The sequence below is a fragment of the Castor canadensis genome, chromosome 10, assembly GCF_047511655.1.
Source record: "Castor canadensis chromosome 10, mCasCan1.hap1v2, whole genome shotgun sequence".
Taxonomy (NCBI): Eukaryota; Metazoa; Chordata; class Mammalia; order Rodentia; family Castoridae; genus Castor; species Castor canadensis.
The window spans coordinates 144972815-144988033 of NC_133395.1; the positions used below are offsets into that span (position 1 = coordinate 144972815).

The 15219-nt window shown below is 53.6% G+C and overlaps 2 protein-coding genes across 17 annotated transcripts in view; both read left to right on the forward strand.

The window, feature by feature from the left end:
• The window catches only part of Uroc1 (urocanate hydratase 1), a 32686-nt gene extending 22973 nt beyond the window's left edge, over window positions 1-9713 (forward strand). Inside the window, exons 16-20 of the mRNA XM_020186350.2 lie at window positions 130-228; window positions 2872-2971; window positions 4621-4702; window positions 6411-6510; window positions 7705-9713. Of these exons, the coding sequence (XP_020041939.1) occupies window positions 130-228; window positions 2872-2971; window positions 4621-4702; window positions 6411-6510; window positions 7705-7845 (522 nt within the window). The 3' untranslated portion in view covers window positions 7846-9713. The remainder of the gene's footprint in view (window positions 1-129; window positions 229-2871; window positions 2972-4620; window positions 4703-6410; window positions 6511-7704) is intronic.
• Window positions 9714-13320: 3607 nt separating this feature from the next.
• Zxdc (ZXD family zinc finger C) overlaps window positions 13321-15219 on the forward strand; it is a 30460-nt gene continuing 28561 nt past the window's right edge. For all 16 annotated transcript variants that reach the window (XM_074044500.1, XM_074044502.1, XM_074044501.1 and 13 more), the window contains exon 1: window positions 13321-14400. In XM_074044500.1, the coding sequence (XP_073900601.1) occupies window positions 13404-14400 (997 nt within the window). In that variant the 5' untranslated portion in view covers window positions 13321-13403. The remainder of the gene's footprint in view (window positions 14401-15219) is intronic.

Consider the following 15219-nt stretch of genomic DNA (forward strand, 5'->3'; position numbering starts at 1 on the left):
ACACCTCAGGGCCTGCTAGCTGAGTCATCAGGCTGCTGGTGGCTTGAGTGACACCCACATCTTCCCACATTACAAATTCCTAGCTTGCCTATTCATTGACTGAGTGGTTTTCTCACCTTTCCTTTGCAGGTGGTGGGCTCCCAGGCCAGAATCCTGTACTCAGACCAGAAGGGCCGTGTTGCCATTGCTGTGGCCATTAACCAGGCCATTGCCAGCGGGAAGATCAAGGTGATGTAATGTGTCCTGTGCTCTGAGGGGGTTTCTGTATGTTCCCTCTCATCACAGCCCTGCCCTGGGGCTTCCCTCCTGTGTCGGCCTAACCCACCCCACCTGCCCAGCCTTCTGGAAGAGGCCTCACCTCACTGCCTAGACTCAGTAGCTGGGAGCCCAGGAGCGTGGGCTAACCCTACCTGGGAGCTTTTGCCCTGCCCTGGCTGAGGCCCCTACAGCTACCCTTTTAAGAAAACTGGGTTTCACTCAAGGCCTTGGTCTCTGTGGATCCAATAGGTGGAGGGGCTCTGAGATGAGCAGGGCTGGGAGGTGAGAAGGTGAGGTAATACTGAGGGAGTGGGAGGGAAGGAGAGCCTGGAGGGGCTGGCATACTCCTGGGAACCCCCCCCCAACTCTGCAGCGGTGTGAGTCCTGACATTGCCCCTTTCTCTGTGATTTTGGTACCTATTCTGAGCCTCAGTTTCCCTGTTGTGTGAGGGGAGTATTATGCTAAAACCTCAAAGCATGGGTATGAGTTCCTTCTATAAAAACAATGTCACACGTCTTTTTTGAGTTACACTTTTCAAGCCATTACAAACTCTCCCAACTTTTGTCCATTTTTTTTCCTCCTCTGAGGGCATAGAACCCCACTTTGGAGGAGCCTGTCACTCCTCTTTTCTCTGTTTCGGAAGTTCGTGCCACAGTTCTTGCCGACATCTCTGTTTGGAAGCATTAGAAATGTTAATGATCCAATGTGAAGTGAAATCAAGGGAGGTGGTGGTAAGGCCAGCCCTGTGGATGGTTCAGGATCAGGGACCCTGGGGTGGCATTGGCAGCAAGGACAACCCTCAGCCCTTCAAGAAGTATGGCCAGAATGCCCCACAGGCTGGCGCTTTCCAGAAGCCCACTGTGCTCACAAGGATTGGTGGGGAGGCTCTGGGCTCACTGGTGTCCAGGCTAATCAACCGCCAGCACAGAGCTAATTGATTTCACACACATGTATCCATCTGTTCCCTCATTCATTTGTTAGGCACTGCTTGATTGAGCAGGTGTTGGGGGACATGGCCGAAGTCAAGACAGTCATGGTCCCAGGCTGGTCATAGTCTAAGAAAGGGAAACTGATGGCAGACAATGATAGGTAGAAATTAGACTTTTCCAGGTGCTGATGAACACTGAGAAGAAGCTAAACTGAGGTGACTAGGTAGAGGGTGGCTGAGTGGTTGGGAAGATCTTTCTGAGTTATGATGTTGAGCTGACCCTGAATGGCCAGACGGTGCCAGAGTATGTAGGGAGGCAGTGGGAGGAAGGTCTCTGAGTTCAGTGGGGTCTTCCCAGCCTCTCGGCAGGCTGCACCATCCTATTCAGGGAACCCCTAAAGTTCCACTGGGATTGAGAAGACCCACACGCATTGGGCCAGCCATACCTCCTTCATGGGACACTCAGACAAAGACACCAAGTCTCAGGGATAAGAATGGCACTGTCTCGCCAGATCAGTTGGGACAGGGGCTAAACTGCCTTCTCTCTTCCTGGTCACAGAGCCAGACCCGTGCTCTCCCTGTGCAGGTGCCCACGTCGCCCTCTGCTCCTGCTTTCTACCTTAGGGGCCCCTGTGCCCCAGCTCCTTCACTGTTTTCAAATGACTCCAGGTGGATCTTACTTTCATAATGGGGTGGGGGGGGCACGCTGATCTGTCCTCAGCCAAGTCTGCTCCATCTCTCTGGCTGCACCAACACGACATGGGTGCAAGGCAGCAAAGCTGCCCACTGTGTCCGTGTGTCCCTTGCTCTCTGGGAGCGCTTCCCACATATGTATCAGAAAATCAAACTCAGCCAGGCTCAGTGGCTTATCCTGTAATTCTAGCTCCTCAGAAGGCAGTGATCAAGAGGATCAAGGTTCAAGACCCCCACTTCAACCAATGGCTGGGTGTGGTGGCACTCAGCTGTCATTCCAGCTACTCGGGAGGATTGAGGTCCCGGCTGGCCAGGGCATAAAGCTAGACCCTATGTCAAAAATAACCAAAGTAATAGGGGCTGGGGGTGTGGCTGAAGTGGTAAAGCGCCTGCCTAATAAGTGCAGACCACGAAAAAAGAAAAGAAAAATCAAAGTTAATGTGGTTGCTTTTACCGTATGAAACGCCTCTGTCCTCACAGAGACTGGCAGCCCAAAAGGCTCCAGGAAATGGCCTTGTCCAGGTAAACAGGCTAGAGAGGAGAGGTGACTTGCCCAGGGTCACACAGGGAGCTATGGCCAGATCCCTGCTTTAAAGTTCACTGACCCAGCACCTCCCTCGTCACAAAGACTTGGGGCCAGGCTTCCCAAAGGCAGAGCTCAGACCTGCTGTAATGTGTGGATTTACATCTCAGCCTGCCCACCTTCAAGCTCAGTGACGTAGCCCAGATCCTTTAGCCTCTTCTGCCTTGGTTTTCTTGACTATGAAACGAACATGACAGCAGTCATGCCATCTGAATAGGAGTGCTGTGAAGACGGTGCACCACCACTGGTGTAGAACACAGGTGCTGCCAAGCACACAGGAGCCCATTAGTAGCTCCAGGTGACACCAGAAATGGCTGTGCTTCCTCTTACTGGAGAGGGTCTCAAGAGCAGAACTCCAAATCCTTGTCCTCTTGTTGACTGCCATCTTAATATCCTTCCACATTGCAGGCACCAGTGGTCCTGAGCCGCGACCACCATGATGTGAGTGGTACTGACAGCCCATTTAGGGAAACCTCCAACATTTATGATGGTTCGGCCTTCTGTGCAGGTAAGGAAGCCCCAACCCCCTCAAAAAATTTTTAAATTTAATATTAGCTAGGTGTGGTGGCTGACCTGTGGTCCCAACTACTCAGGAAGCTGAGGTGGGAGGATCACTTGAGACCAGGAATTCAAGGACAGCCTGGGCAACATAGCAAGACCCCATCTCAAAAATTAATTAATTAGTTAATTAATTAACAAATTGATTAGTTTAATGCTAGGTGTGTATTTTATTTGAAAATCAACTGCTTCATTTGTTCAGCTTCCTTCTTGTAATAGAAGTTCTAACATCTGAGACACTTGTCACAGGTGACCAATCCAGGACTGAGAGGACTCTGCAATGTAGGACTTCCAGTTTTAAGGCTGGGCTGGTGCCTGGCAAACTGGGAGAGCTGGAAACCCTAGACTTGGCTGTGTGTCAGACCTCATTCCTTGCTTGATGACTTTCCTGCCCTTTGGGAGAAGCTGAGTCCTGACCTTTGCAGATTCTGCATTTCTTGGCTCTCTTGGCCCATGGCCTCTTTCCTACCTTCACAGCCCAGCACCAGGAGGAAGAGAACATTCTGAGGGTTCTCCCTGAGCTCTGTGAGCACCCAGCAGGGGGGTTAGAGGAAAAGCCAGAGACAGCAAACCGCCTCATAGCTGCATCCCTGTGCTCAGGGACTTTGTAGTCTCACCTGGGTCTTGACATCCTTTAGTGATGTGCTTAGAGTGCCACCAGCTCAGCTCTGCTTTTCTGCTGGTGCCTGTCTCTCCAGACTGCAGGCCAATGGCTGCCTGGTGTAATGAACACAGTGGGCTCCATAAGCACAGCCAAGAGGTGAGAGTGAAGGAGGGCTCATCACAGCCAGACAGGAAGCACTGGGGACAGCTCCCAAAGTGTGCTGTGTCCCCAACAAAGGGAGCAGGGGCTTTTACTGGGGAAGCACATGCGTATTAGTGCAGGAAAGACTCATAACCCCTGTTGAGGCAGCCCACCCCTGAGCATCCCCGCTGGAGCCGTTTCAACAATGGCGGAGCAAGGCCTCCTGGGTGGAGAACTTAGTACTTCAATGACAAAGTTTCCTCCAGGCCACCAAGAGACTGAGAGACTGAGTCGGGGTGACAGCAGTTTGGGCTGGTCCCTGAGCTCTCTTTGGAGGGCCTTATCCAAAGCAAAAGAACAACTGGAGGGCGGTTAGCAGTTATTTAAAGCTCTGCAGACCCCTCACCTCCACGCCCAGGTGATTGACCCTAAAAGTACCTGCCTAGAGGCTATAACACTGGTACCTCACTTCTTGATGGGGTCAGGAAAAGTTGTTCATTTTCAGTCCCTTCTACTCCCCCTCCCCTTTTTTAGGGGAGAAGGTGATGCTCTTTGACTTTGTGTATCTCTGAGCTAACAACAATCCCCACCCCTTTTATTTCTTGTGCTCTTTCTGCTTCTAGGCACTTTATCTGGTGTTCAGCCCTTCCCCTGTAGGGAAGGATGACGGGGGCAACTGGGCATTTGTCAGTTTCTCCTGCTGCAGCTTGGGTTCTTCAAACACAAATCATTGCTGTTCCCTATTTGTCCATGATACACTGTCCTTTGGTCCCAGGCAGCTGCTGGAGCCTGGCCTGGCCCTCAGGCCTGGCTCACACAGGGAATGATGGGTAGTGGTTTCCCTGTCTCTGCAGACATGGCTGTGCAGAACTTCGTGGGAAATGCCTGTCGTGGAGCCACCTGGGTGGCGCTTCACAATGGAGGGGGCGTGGGCTGGTAAGAAGGTGTCAGAGTGGGCTCTGGGCTGATGTGGAAGTCTTGGGGAGTTTCTTGGGGGAGGGCCAGGGCTGGGGAGCTGAAGTCCTGGGATCTACCTACCTGGCCGCACACTGTGCTGATGGCTTTGTGAGCTGAGAATGGGGGGAGCACTTGCACAAGGCATTTCACTTCTTTCGGCCACACCTGTCCTATGAGACATAAGACCTGCAGTGGATGCTCAGTAAGAACAGCCATCACCCTCTCCATGTCACTTTCCAGGGTCTCAGTCCCACTCACTTGAAACACCTGAGGTTCCCAGGACAGCAGGGATGGGAGCCAGGAGACCTGGGTTCTAGGCTCCCCCCCTCTCTCCCCTGCTCACAGCTCTGCCCCTGCCCAGGTCAGTTTCCAGGATCTGGGAGGGTCTGTGTCACTCAGCTTTCTGTCACTATAACAAACACCTGAGATACTCTGCTTATAAAGAGGAAAGGTTTATGTTGGCTCAGTTTTGGAGGCTTCAGTCCCGATCAGATGGCCTCATTGCACCCTTGGTCTCTGACCCTTGCAGTGCAGGCTCCTGAAACAGAAAGTGTAGTTCTAATTTTCAAAAGTCCTCTCCAGTTAGAGGATACATCAGCCTGGCTGCTGCCCACCTCCTCCTGTACCCAGCATCAGTCTCGGACAGCCTCTAGAGGCTGGGGCTCTGACGGCAGGCCCCTCGGGGCACAGAACTGCCAGGTGTGGGGCAGAGCAGCAGCCTAGGGCAGTGCCAGCCAGCCCACTTGCAGTAGGTGCTTGGCTCCTGGGCCTGGGAGTGGACGATGCAGTAGGCTCCCAGAAGACAGAGCATCTGGGCTTCCTGTGAGAACCCTATTGATGGTTGGGGCTGGTCACAGAAGCGGGTAAAGCTGGGTGGCCTAAAAATAGGAGACACATTTAAGGTACAGGAAGGGGATAGAGCAGAGTCACTGTGGGTGAGAAATAAGAGGCAGGAGGGATGCATTTGTACCCAAGCAATGACAGAGGCAAAGACCAAGGACATTTCTTACGTGTGCGTGTGTAACTGAGAGTGAAAAAGACTGAGCAGGAGTCTTCATTCATTACCTTGGGTAATGAAGAATAGCACCAGGCAAACACACAGAAAGTGGAATAGTGTTAACTCGATTCAAACTAACTGTTCAGAAATGGAAGAAAACAAGAACACACCAAGGCCTGCTGAGATGGTCAAGAGTACTCAGAAAAATGCATTAATTAAAAAACAAGAAGTACTGAAAGTAAAGGAAGTTGGCCTTCAAACTGGGGAGTCAGAAGGACCCCAAAGTACACCTGAATGAAGCAAGCAGAAAAAAGGAGTGAGAAAGATACAGACCATAGAGACAAAATCCAGAGGAATGGCAATTGAATTGAGTGACACAAGAGACAGCACTGTGAGAAGGCAGGAGAAGGAGGTGTTTCCCACTTGGGTGATCAGGTTGGCTTCAAGCAGGAGGTGACAGGTCCAGCTCAGAGGCTGCACTGGGCAGAGAGGCCAGGATGTGGCTATTGACAGTGGTTCTGCATATGGCTCCTGCCTCTACTAGTCTGCATGCTCCAGGCTGCAGAGGCCACCTTGATGCACTCCCCCAACCCTGACATCTCAAACCAACACCTCTCAACCATGCATTTCTGCCTGCTCTACACAGGGTAGGTGCGGGGAGTGAGCTGGGAACGCCTCTGACTTTTACAGGGGTGAGGTAATCAATGGGGGATTTGGCCTCGTGCTGGATGGGACCCTGGAAGCCGAGAAGAAAGCCAGGATGATGCTCAGCTGGGATGTCTCCAATGGCGTGAGTCATCCCCAGGCCTCTCCAGCTCCTCTCTGCCTCCTCTAGGGTGCTATCTATCCAGAGTGCAGACCTGGGCTACAGTTCTGCCCCCTTTCCCCACAACATGGTCAGGAATTCATCCTGCCCTCTCTGGCCTCCTCACCAGACCACTCTCTATGCCACACCCAGCAGTTTCCAGAATCTGCTTTGGGTTGCTCACTGGCCTCACCCCTGCAGTCCAGCCTCTGTCCACACAGGTGCCCCCTAGCAGTCCTGATGCTTCCTCCTGCAGATTCCCCGCCCCCCACCCGCTGCTGCTTTGAGGCCTTGCTGATTTGGGTGCTGGGGATGGAACCCATGCTACTCTGCCACTGAGCTACACCAGCCCTCTCCACTGTCTTTGACAGTCAGAGAATGGCTGGCCTTCAGAAGAGATCAGCCTTCATCCTATAGCTGGGACTGGGCTTTGCTGTAGCACCACAGCCTCCTCTGGGGAAGGGGGGTTATTCCTCTTGGGGACCACGTCACAGGGAGCCCAGAAGGAGAAGCAGTTCAGATGAGAGGTCAGAGTCAAGTGGTGATTGGGAAGGATAGGTGGCATGTGAGTGAAATGGGGACGGGGCCAGGGTGCAGATAGCATGACATTGAGTTGAGCCCAGAGAGTGGGGGGACCCTGGCAGGTCCCACTCTCAGGAGCCTCAAAGCTCCAGTAGGAAGGGGGATCTTTGTCCTGAAACTGTGGGAGTTGGAGAGCCATCTGAGCTTTCCTTCCAGAACACCCTACTGGCTGTGGTGCTGAGATAGTCTGGGGGAGGTGGGGTGGGGGGCTGGCAAGGGTGGCAGCAGGGGTGGAGAGGTAGCACAGTGTCATCCATCGAGACCAGGTGGAGAGGAGGAGGTGGGCTAGAGAGGGGTTGGAATGTGGACTCCTGAGGGCAGAGTATAGGTAGGTGTGCAGTTCCTGGCCAGGTGCTGGGGTGGAGGTCAGGTCATTCTTGGGGATAGGGAAGGTGGGGTTGAGTTGATCTTTCAGATCAAGAAGAGGGTAAGAGAAGAGAAGGCCTGAGCTGAAGATAGAGACGGGGCCAGGTGCAAAAGAGGCTGACAACAGATGGCATCATCCCTGAGGGGAAGAGGATAGGGAATTTGAGAGCCAGAGCACATGAAGAATTCAGTGGTGGTGACACCAACTGCTGCATGTTCCCCTTTCCCCAGGTGGCCCGGCGCTGCTGGTCTGGGAACCCCAAGGCCTATGAGATTATCTGTCAGACGATGCAGGATAATGATGGCTTGGTGGTAACACTCCCGCATGAGGTGGCAGAAGAGCACCTGCTCCAGCAGGCCCTGCGATCCTGAGAGGGGGTCAGGATTCCCTCCACCCCCTCCTCCCTTGATGCTCTCACCCTGCTAGCTGCAGACCACCTCTGACCTTACACACAGGGCCTGGACAGGGTCCCCTGACCAGCCCATTTTACAGATGAACCATCTGAGGCCTAGAGAGGTGAAGCCATTTGTCTATGACCATGCCACTGGTTGGGGAGCCCAAGGGAGGGCTGGGGGTCCTCTGCTCAGAGCTGAGTCCTCCTGCTATGGAGTGGACTCCAGCTTTGGGGTGCACCTGCCTCAAACACTGGCCAATCTGGGCACCAGCCAGACCCTTCCAGAACCTCCTCAAGGTTTCTCTGGCCAAGTAGCACACCTCTCTGCCTCCTGTCCACCTGCCATCCCCATGCTGCTCTACTGGCTATTGGCCCATCCACTCATTTGTTCAGCACTTCCTGTTCTCAGCACCCCACGTTTGGGGACACAAAGGGGCTGTGCCAGGCCCTTGGAATGGAGGAATCTAAGGAGGAGGATAGAAGGGAAATAAAGGACAAGCCAGAAAGCTATGTGCACCTCACATTGTGGGCAGCACAGTACACCTTAAGGAAAAGTCATCATTTGCTGGGGGGAGGAGAGGTGTGGGGAAGGACAGAGGAGGGCTCTGCAGGCCAGCACAATGAGCCATGAAAAACATGTTTGGCTCCCATATGAGTGGGACCCAGGTAGAACCCTTTGACTTCCCCAGAGCAGGTGCCTTTTGGGAGGGGTATGAGGGGTCCAACAGCAGTCCCCAATCCAGGACCAACCACAGCCTCATCTTGATGCGGGAACAAGCATGGGAGATGAGGGCTGGGGGGGCTGGGGTTACTGCCTCCCTGTCCTGAGTAGTCGGTGACATGGAGCCCCATTCCTTTGCAAGGAATGAGACTTTCTTGATGAGGCACCAAGCCTCGAATGCAAAATTTGCTTGTTTCAGTCTGATACTAAGGGAGAAGGGTTATACAGGCTATATTAGTCAGCTTTGAGTTACCATCATGAAGCGATTATGAGGAGAAAAGGTTTATTTTTGGCTCAAAGTTCTGGATGTTCCAGTCCAGGGTTGACAATCCTACTGCTTTGGGCCCCTGGCGATGGTGCCAAAGGGCAATGGTGCGGAGTGTGTGGCAGAGCAGATTGCTGACACCATGGGGTCCCTCACTTCCCTGCAAGGACCTAAGGACCTCCCACAAGGCCACACCTCCTAAAAGTCTCACCACCTCCCAATAGCACCTCTGTGACCAGCCTTTAACGGGAAGTGGGGGGTCTTCTGGGGACACACACTCAAGCCATAGCAGAGGCCAGAAACTGCCTTGAGTCTCAGTGTGTGCTTCTTGCAAAATTGAAGAATTTTCCGAACTCAAAAGTGGGTGTGGTGCCAGACAGTGCTTAGTGTTGTCCCATCTCTGCCCACCAAGACCCCAGGGCCATGGCCTGTGAGACGCGACTTCCTAGTCTGCACAACAGTCATGATACCTGGGACCCTGTCGAGACGGGACCATAGTTCTTATTCAGGAGAGTTCTTACACATGGAGAGTCCCCTGCCCCCCAACTCCGTTGTCAACCCCACACTGCTGTTGGGGTCTACTTCCTTACCTGTAAACACACCGGCCACAGCAGGGGCTCAGGTAGAGTGCCACCTAGAATTGTGCCTTTGCTCTCTGTCCATGGTAGCCGTGAGCCCCACGCAGCTGCAGTACTTGACGTGTGGACAGTGCACCTGGGACCTGGGCTCTAAAATTTGGCATCTTATCTCATTCAAAGTAAATTTAATTCACTTCCACATAAATGCAATTGAAATGCAATGCAAATTACTATTTAGGTAGAGCTTAGGAAGTTTATTAATAAAAATGAAGTGCAGTCTTTTTGTTGTTGTTGTTACTGGGGTTTGAACTCAGGGCTTTGCACTTGCTAGGCAGGCACTCTACTGCTTAAGCCACACCTCCAGCCATTTTTGCTGTGGTTATTTTTGGAGATAGGGTTTTGCTTTTTAACCCACGCCACCTTGGACATCAATCCTCCCACTGTGTCAGGGATGACAGGTGTGCACCACCATCTTTCTTTTTTGTTCAGATAGGGTCTCACAAAATTTTTTTGCCCAGGCTGGCAAAAAAAAACCCTCCTATTTTAGGCTTTCTGCTGTGGCTGGCATGACAGACACTTGCTACTGTACTCAGTTATTAGAATTTGGGTTTTGGGGTTTTTTTTTTTGAGGTACTGGTTGTTGAACTCAGAGCCTCCTGCTTGTTAGGTAGGCACTCTACCACATGATTTCAGCCCAGCTATTGAACGTGTGATCTTAATAATAAAAAAATGTTTAAGTGGCTGGGTGTGGCTCCATGGTAGAATTTGTGCTGAGAATGTGTAAGGCTCCCTGGAGTCCATCCCAGCACCAAAAAAAGAAAAACAATTAAAATTCAGCTGGCCAGATGAAATGAACACCTGTGGAAACACTGAAAAACAATAACCCTTCCTCTTGCGAATGGACAGGTGAAATGTGCATCCGCGGGATGGAGAGGGTGAACAGGCAGGGCTCATCCTGCACTGGACAGCTCAGCACTGGCGCCACTCGGATTGGCCTCTGTTACTAGTGAGGCAGGTCTTGTTTGGACTCCTGCAGCCACCTCCCAGGGTAATTCTACCCTGGAGATTCTGGACTCGGAAATGATTGTAAAATGCAGCAGAAGCATGTCATGCTTCTGCCCCTGATCCTTGCTGGAGCCCCCAGGAATTGAGGACCCCAATGTAGAAGGAGCAGCAGAAAGAGCAGGATCCCTTGGGAGACCATGAAGGCAAGTAGGAGATAAAGGAAGCCCCCCAAGCAGGAGGTCTACGAGGAGCCATTGAGGAGAGTGGGCCACAGAGGATAGGCAAGACACCACCTTCCAAACGTCCATGAAGCTGATTTCACTCACTGAAAAGTGTTCTTTAAAAATGCTGTTACTCTTGAAAAAGCATAAAAAATAGAAGAGGGAAACCTCCATATTACTATCAACTATTTCTCAATAATTTATCTTTTTCTGTGGTACAATACCATAAAACATAACCCCGTGACATAAAATTTCCATCGTAACATTTTCAGTGTGCAGCTTAGTGGCAGTAATTACACCCACAGTGTTGTGCAGCCGCCACCACCATCCCTGAACCTTTTCATCTTCCCAAATGAAACACTGTCCCCACGAACACTAGCTTCTCATTGTCCCTCTCAGACCCTGACACCCACCATGCTGCCCTCTGTCTGTGAATCTTATTACTGCAGCGTTCCTACAACTAACGCTACTGTGAACACGGCATGCAGGTTTACTCATAAACTTGTTTCCGTTCTCTCCAGCATACACCTAGCAGTGGACTTGCTGGGTCATATGGAAATTCTACATTTAACTTTTTAAGGAACCGCCAAGCAGTTTCCCACACGACACCACTTTACATTCCCACTCACAATGTCTGAGGCCTCCAGATTTTCCATATCCTCACCAACACTTGCTCTTCTCTGTTTCTAAACAGTTACAGCTATCTCCGTAAGTGTGAGGTGGCATCTCACTGTGGCTCTGATTTGCATTTCTCTAATGACTACAGATGTTGAATACCTTTTCATAGTCTTGTTGGTTGTTTGTGACTTCTTTGGAGAAATGGCTACTTGAATCCTTTGCCCTTTTGTTAATAGTGGGTTATTTGCACCAGACTAGCAAGCACAAGGCCCTGAGTTCAAATCCCAATATTGTCAAAGACAGGGGAGCAGGGATGTGGCTCAAGTGGTAGAGCATCTGCCTACAACTGGACTGTCTTCTTTCTTCTCGAGTTACGAGAGTTCTTTACATATTCCAGACAGTAGAGCTTATCAAGTATATTATTTGAAAATTCTACTCCCATTCTATGAGTTGGTTTTTCACTTTCTTCTTGGTGCCCTTTGACTTGAAATTCAACTTTTTAGTGCTGATGAAGCCCAATTCAATTTTTCTGGTACTTTTGGAATTATATATAAGAAACAGTTCCCTAATGAAGGTCACATAGGTGGATGTCCATGTTTTTCTCCTAAATGTTTTAGGTCTTACGGTTACTTTTTTAAAATCTATTCTGAGTAGATTTTTTTTTTGCATGTGAGGCGAGCTTTGGGCTCATATTCACCCTTCTGTATGTGGATATCCAACTGTCCTAGCACAACAGTCAAAAAGACAACTGCACCCCCAATAGAATTGGGGCATAAATTCTCACACATGTGATAGATGTATCCACTCTTTAATATCATGATATACCTACTTTTAAAATACCTTTACTACTAAGAAAGCACCCAGCTATCCAGTAAGTCTGTAGTGGAGTCTTCCCTGCTGAGCCTGGGGTGGCAGGGTATGAGACACAGTCCTGTGCTCCATAGAGAATGAGACAGGAGGGCGATACAGAAAACAAGTCCACCCTGAGTGCTACAGAAGGAAACAAGACAAGAGGTAGGGAATAAAGGGGCTGAGCAAAGGTGTACTTTGGACCACAAGATCACCAAGTCTTTCCAGAGGAATCAAAGAAACACCTGCAATGTTTCTGCGGCAGGAAACAGCTCGACCTGTTGGAGAAACTGGGAAGGGGGTCGGGGCAGTAGGATTGCAGGTGGGGGTGAGAAATGAGGACAAACCTGTGTGGTGGGGGTGTGAAAGCAGATTGGCAGGGCCTTAAGGACAAAGGGGGTATGCATGACTAGATTTGCACTTTTAGATCACAAAATCACGCCCTGAAGGAGAGTAGACTGGGTGGGAGGTGGTGGGGTGAATGAAGGCTGAGGACCAGCTACTTGGTTATTTTTCTAAGAACCCAGAAGTGACGTATGGTTTTGGATTGGGGTGATGATAAGGAAGGAAAGGAGTGAAGGGATTCCGGATTGAATGTTGAGGGGGGGAAGAGGGGCAATGGAGTCCAGGGAACAGTGCGTAATTTAGTCCTGCAGGCTGAGGTTGTGTCAAGTTTAGAAGGAAATACAATTGATAAAGTAGCAGATGTCCATCAGGGAGGTTGAGCCCGGAAAGGACCTGGGGCCAGAGGCGAGTGTGTGTCCAGTTTAGTGAGCTATTGGGGAAGGTGTCTAGCCTGGTGGACAGGTTCGATTCCAGACTCTGCCAGTTCCCGGCTGTGAGGCCTCCGGAAACCGACTCCGCCCCTCTGTGCCTGTCTCCTCCCACCTGCGAGGGCTCAGATTAAATTAGCTCATATTTTCAAAGCACTTAGAGCACAGTAAACGCTTACGAAATGTCTGTTAGCACTCATTCCTTTGCCGGCACTACCCAGAAACAGGAACGAGACTCAAAGGAAGACAAATCTTGTTTCCCACGCTGGGAATCAAACTGAAGCGCAGAAACTGGGATCGCCCGCGATGCCCCGCCCACCGCCCCGCCCCGCCCCGCCCCGCCCTCCGCGCCGCCCCGCCCTCCGCGGTGCCCCCGGCCCCAGCAGGCCTCGCGCGTCACGCCCACCGCTTCCGCGCACGCGCGGCTCCGGACCGGGCTTCGGGTCGCACTCCGCGCCGGACGGTGGCGGCGACGCGCTCCGAGCGGCTGCCCTGCGTCGCGCGCATGCCTGGAAGGGGCGGGCCGCTCTTCTCTCCAGGCGGCGGCTCCGATGCCGCTGCTGGGCCCAAGATGGACCCCCCAACGCTGCTCGCAGCCCCGACCGCGCGCGGAGGCCAACATGGCGGCGGCGCTGCGGGCCGGCTTCGCCGAGGCGCGGGGCCGCCCCTCAGCGGGGGCCCTGGGCGCCGCCGCCTGCTGCTGCTGAGGGGCCCAGAAGATGGCGGGCCGGGGCCGGGGCATGAGGAGGCCCCCGGGCCGAGCCCGCCGCCCCCCGAGGACGGCGGCGACTCCTTCGTGGTGCTGCTGGAGGTGGCGCGCGGCGCCGCCGAGGCCCCGGGCCGGCGAGAGGCCGAGCCCCGCTCCGGCCCCGGCGCAAGCCCCGCGGGCCGCCCGGAGCAGGGCCCCAGTGGCCCGGCCGCCGCCCCCGGCGCGGCCCTGGCGGGCACCGTCACCATCAACAACCAGGACCTGCTGGTGCGCTTTGACCGCGGCGTCTTCACGCTGGCCGCCGCCCCGGCGTCCGCGCCGCCCGCCGGCCGCCCACTCGCCAAGCCGGGCCCCGAGGCCGCCAGCCCTGCCGCGGCCCGCCGGGGGCCCGCGGGCGCCAGCCCGGGCTACCGCTGCCCCGAGCCGCAGTGCGCGCTGGCCTTCGCCAAGAAGCACCAGCTCAAGGTGCACCTGCTGACGCACGGCGGCCTGCAGGGCCGGCGGCCCTTCAAGTGCCCGCTGGACGGCTGCGGCTGGGCCTTCACCACCTCCTACAAGCTCAAGCGGCACCTGCAGTCGCACGACAAGCTGCGGCCCTTCGGCTGCCCGGTGGGCGGCTGCGGCAAGAAGTTCACCACCGTGTACAACCTGAAGGCGCACATGAAGGGCCACGAGCAGGAGAGCCTGTTCAAGTGCGAGGTGTGCGCCGAGCGCTTCCCCACGCACGCCAAGCTCAGCTCCCACCAGCGCAGCCACTTCGAGCCCGAGCGGCCCTACAAGTGTGACTTTCCCGGTAACCGCGCGCCGCGGGCCTGCGGGAGGGCCGGCTCCCCGAGGACCGGCAGGGGCTCCCTGGCTTAGGAGGAGGCTTGGGATTAGGGTCGGTCCTCAGGCTGCCTCGCGGCGGGCTGGGCACCGTGACGTGGCCCCCACCAGTAATCCCGGCGTCCCTGGACAAGATGCCCCCCCGCTGGTGAGGGTGGTGGCACATCACCGTAGAGCCGCGTACGAGTCAGGTGTTGGTTTACCTCGGTGTCACCCATGGGAGGGACGAAGGTGGATGTGGTTCGATGCAGCGCCTTAACACATGGAGGGGCCGACCACAGGCGTGTTTGTGTCTTTTCTGCTTGGGCTTGGCTGGACTTCACAGTTTGGAGAAGTTTTAAAGGTTACCCTTCTGTGGAGTTTAAAGCTCCTCGTTGCACACGTGAAGACCCTGAGGCAGAGTAGTGTGCATAAAACCCACTGCCCGGTCTTCCCCCGCCGTGTTCACCTGCGCGGCTGGGAACGTAAGAGGCCCACCCAGCCAGTTCCTCACCAGCGTGGGCAAAAGGGTGGTGCTGGTGGAGGACAGTTCCCCGGGGAGAAAGAGCATTTCTGACTGGCAAGGCAGGACAGAGGGCTAGGAGTGGGCTTAGGGGCCCTGGGAGGATGAACCACAGAGCCCAGGTTGGGGCGGGTGTGGGGGGGCGATGCATAGAGGAGCTTCCCTGTCCTGTTCCTTAAAATGTACTTGAGTGAATGTCCAGTGTGTGTATTAACACATACATCCGCTGCTCTCCTAATGACATATGCCCTAGAAAGTATACTCACGTACAGGGTTTTGAGTGGC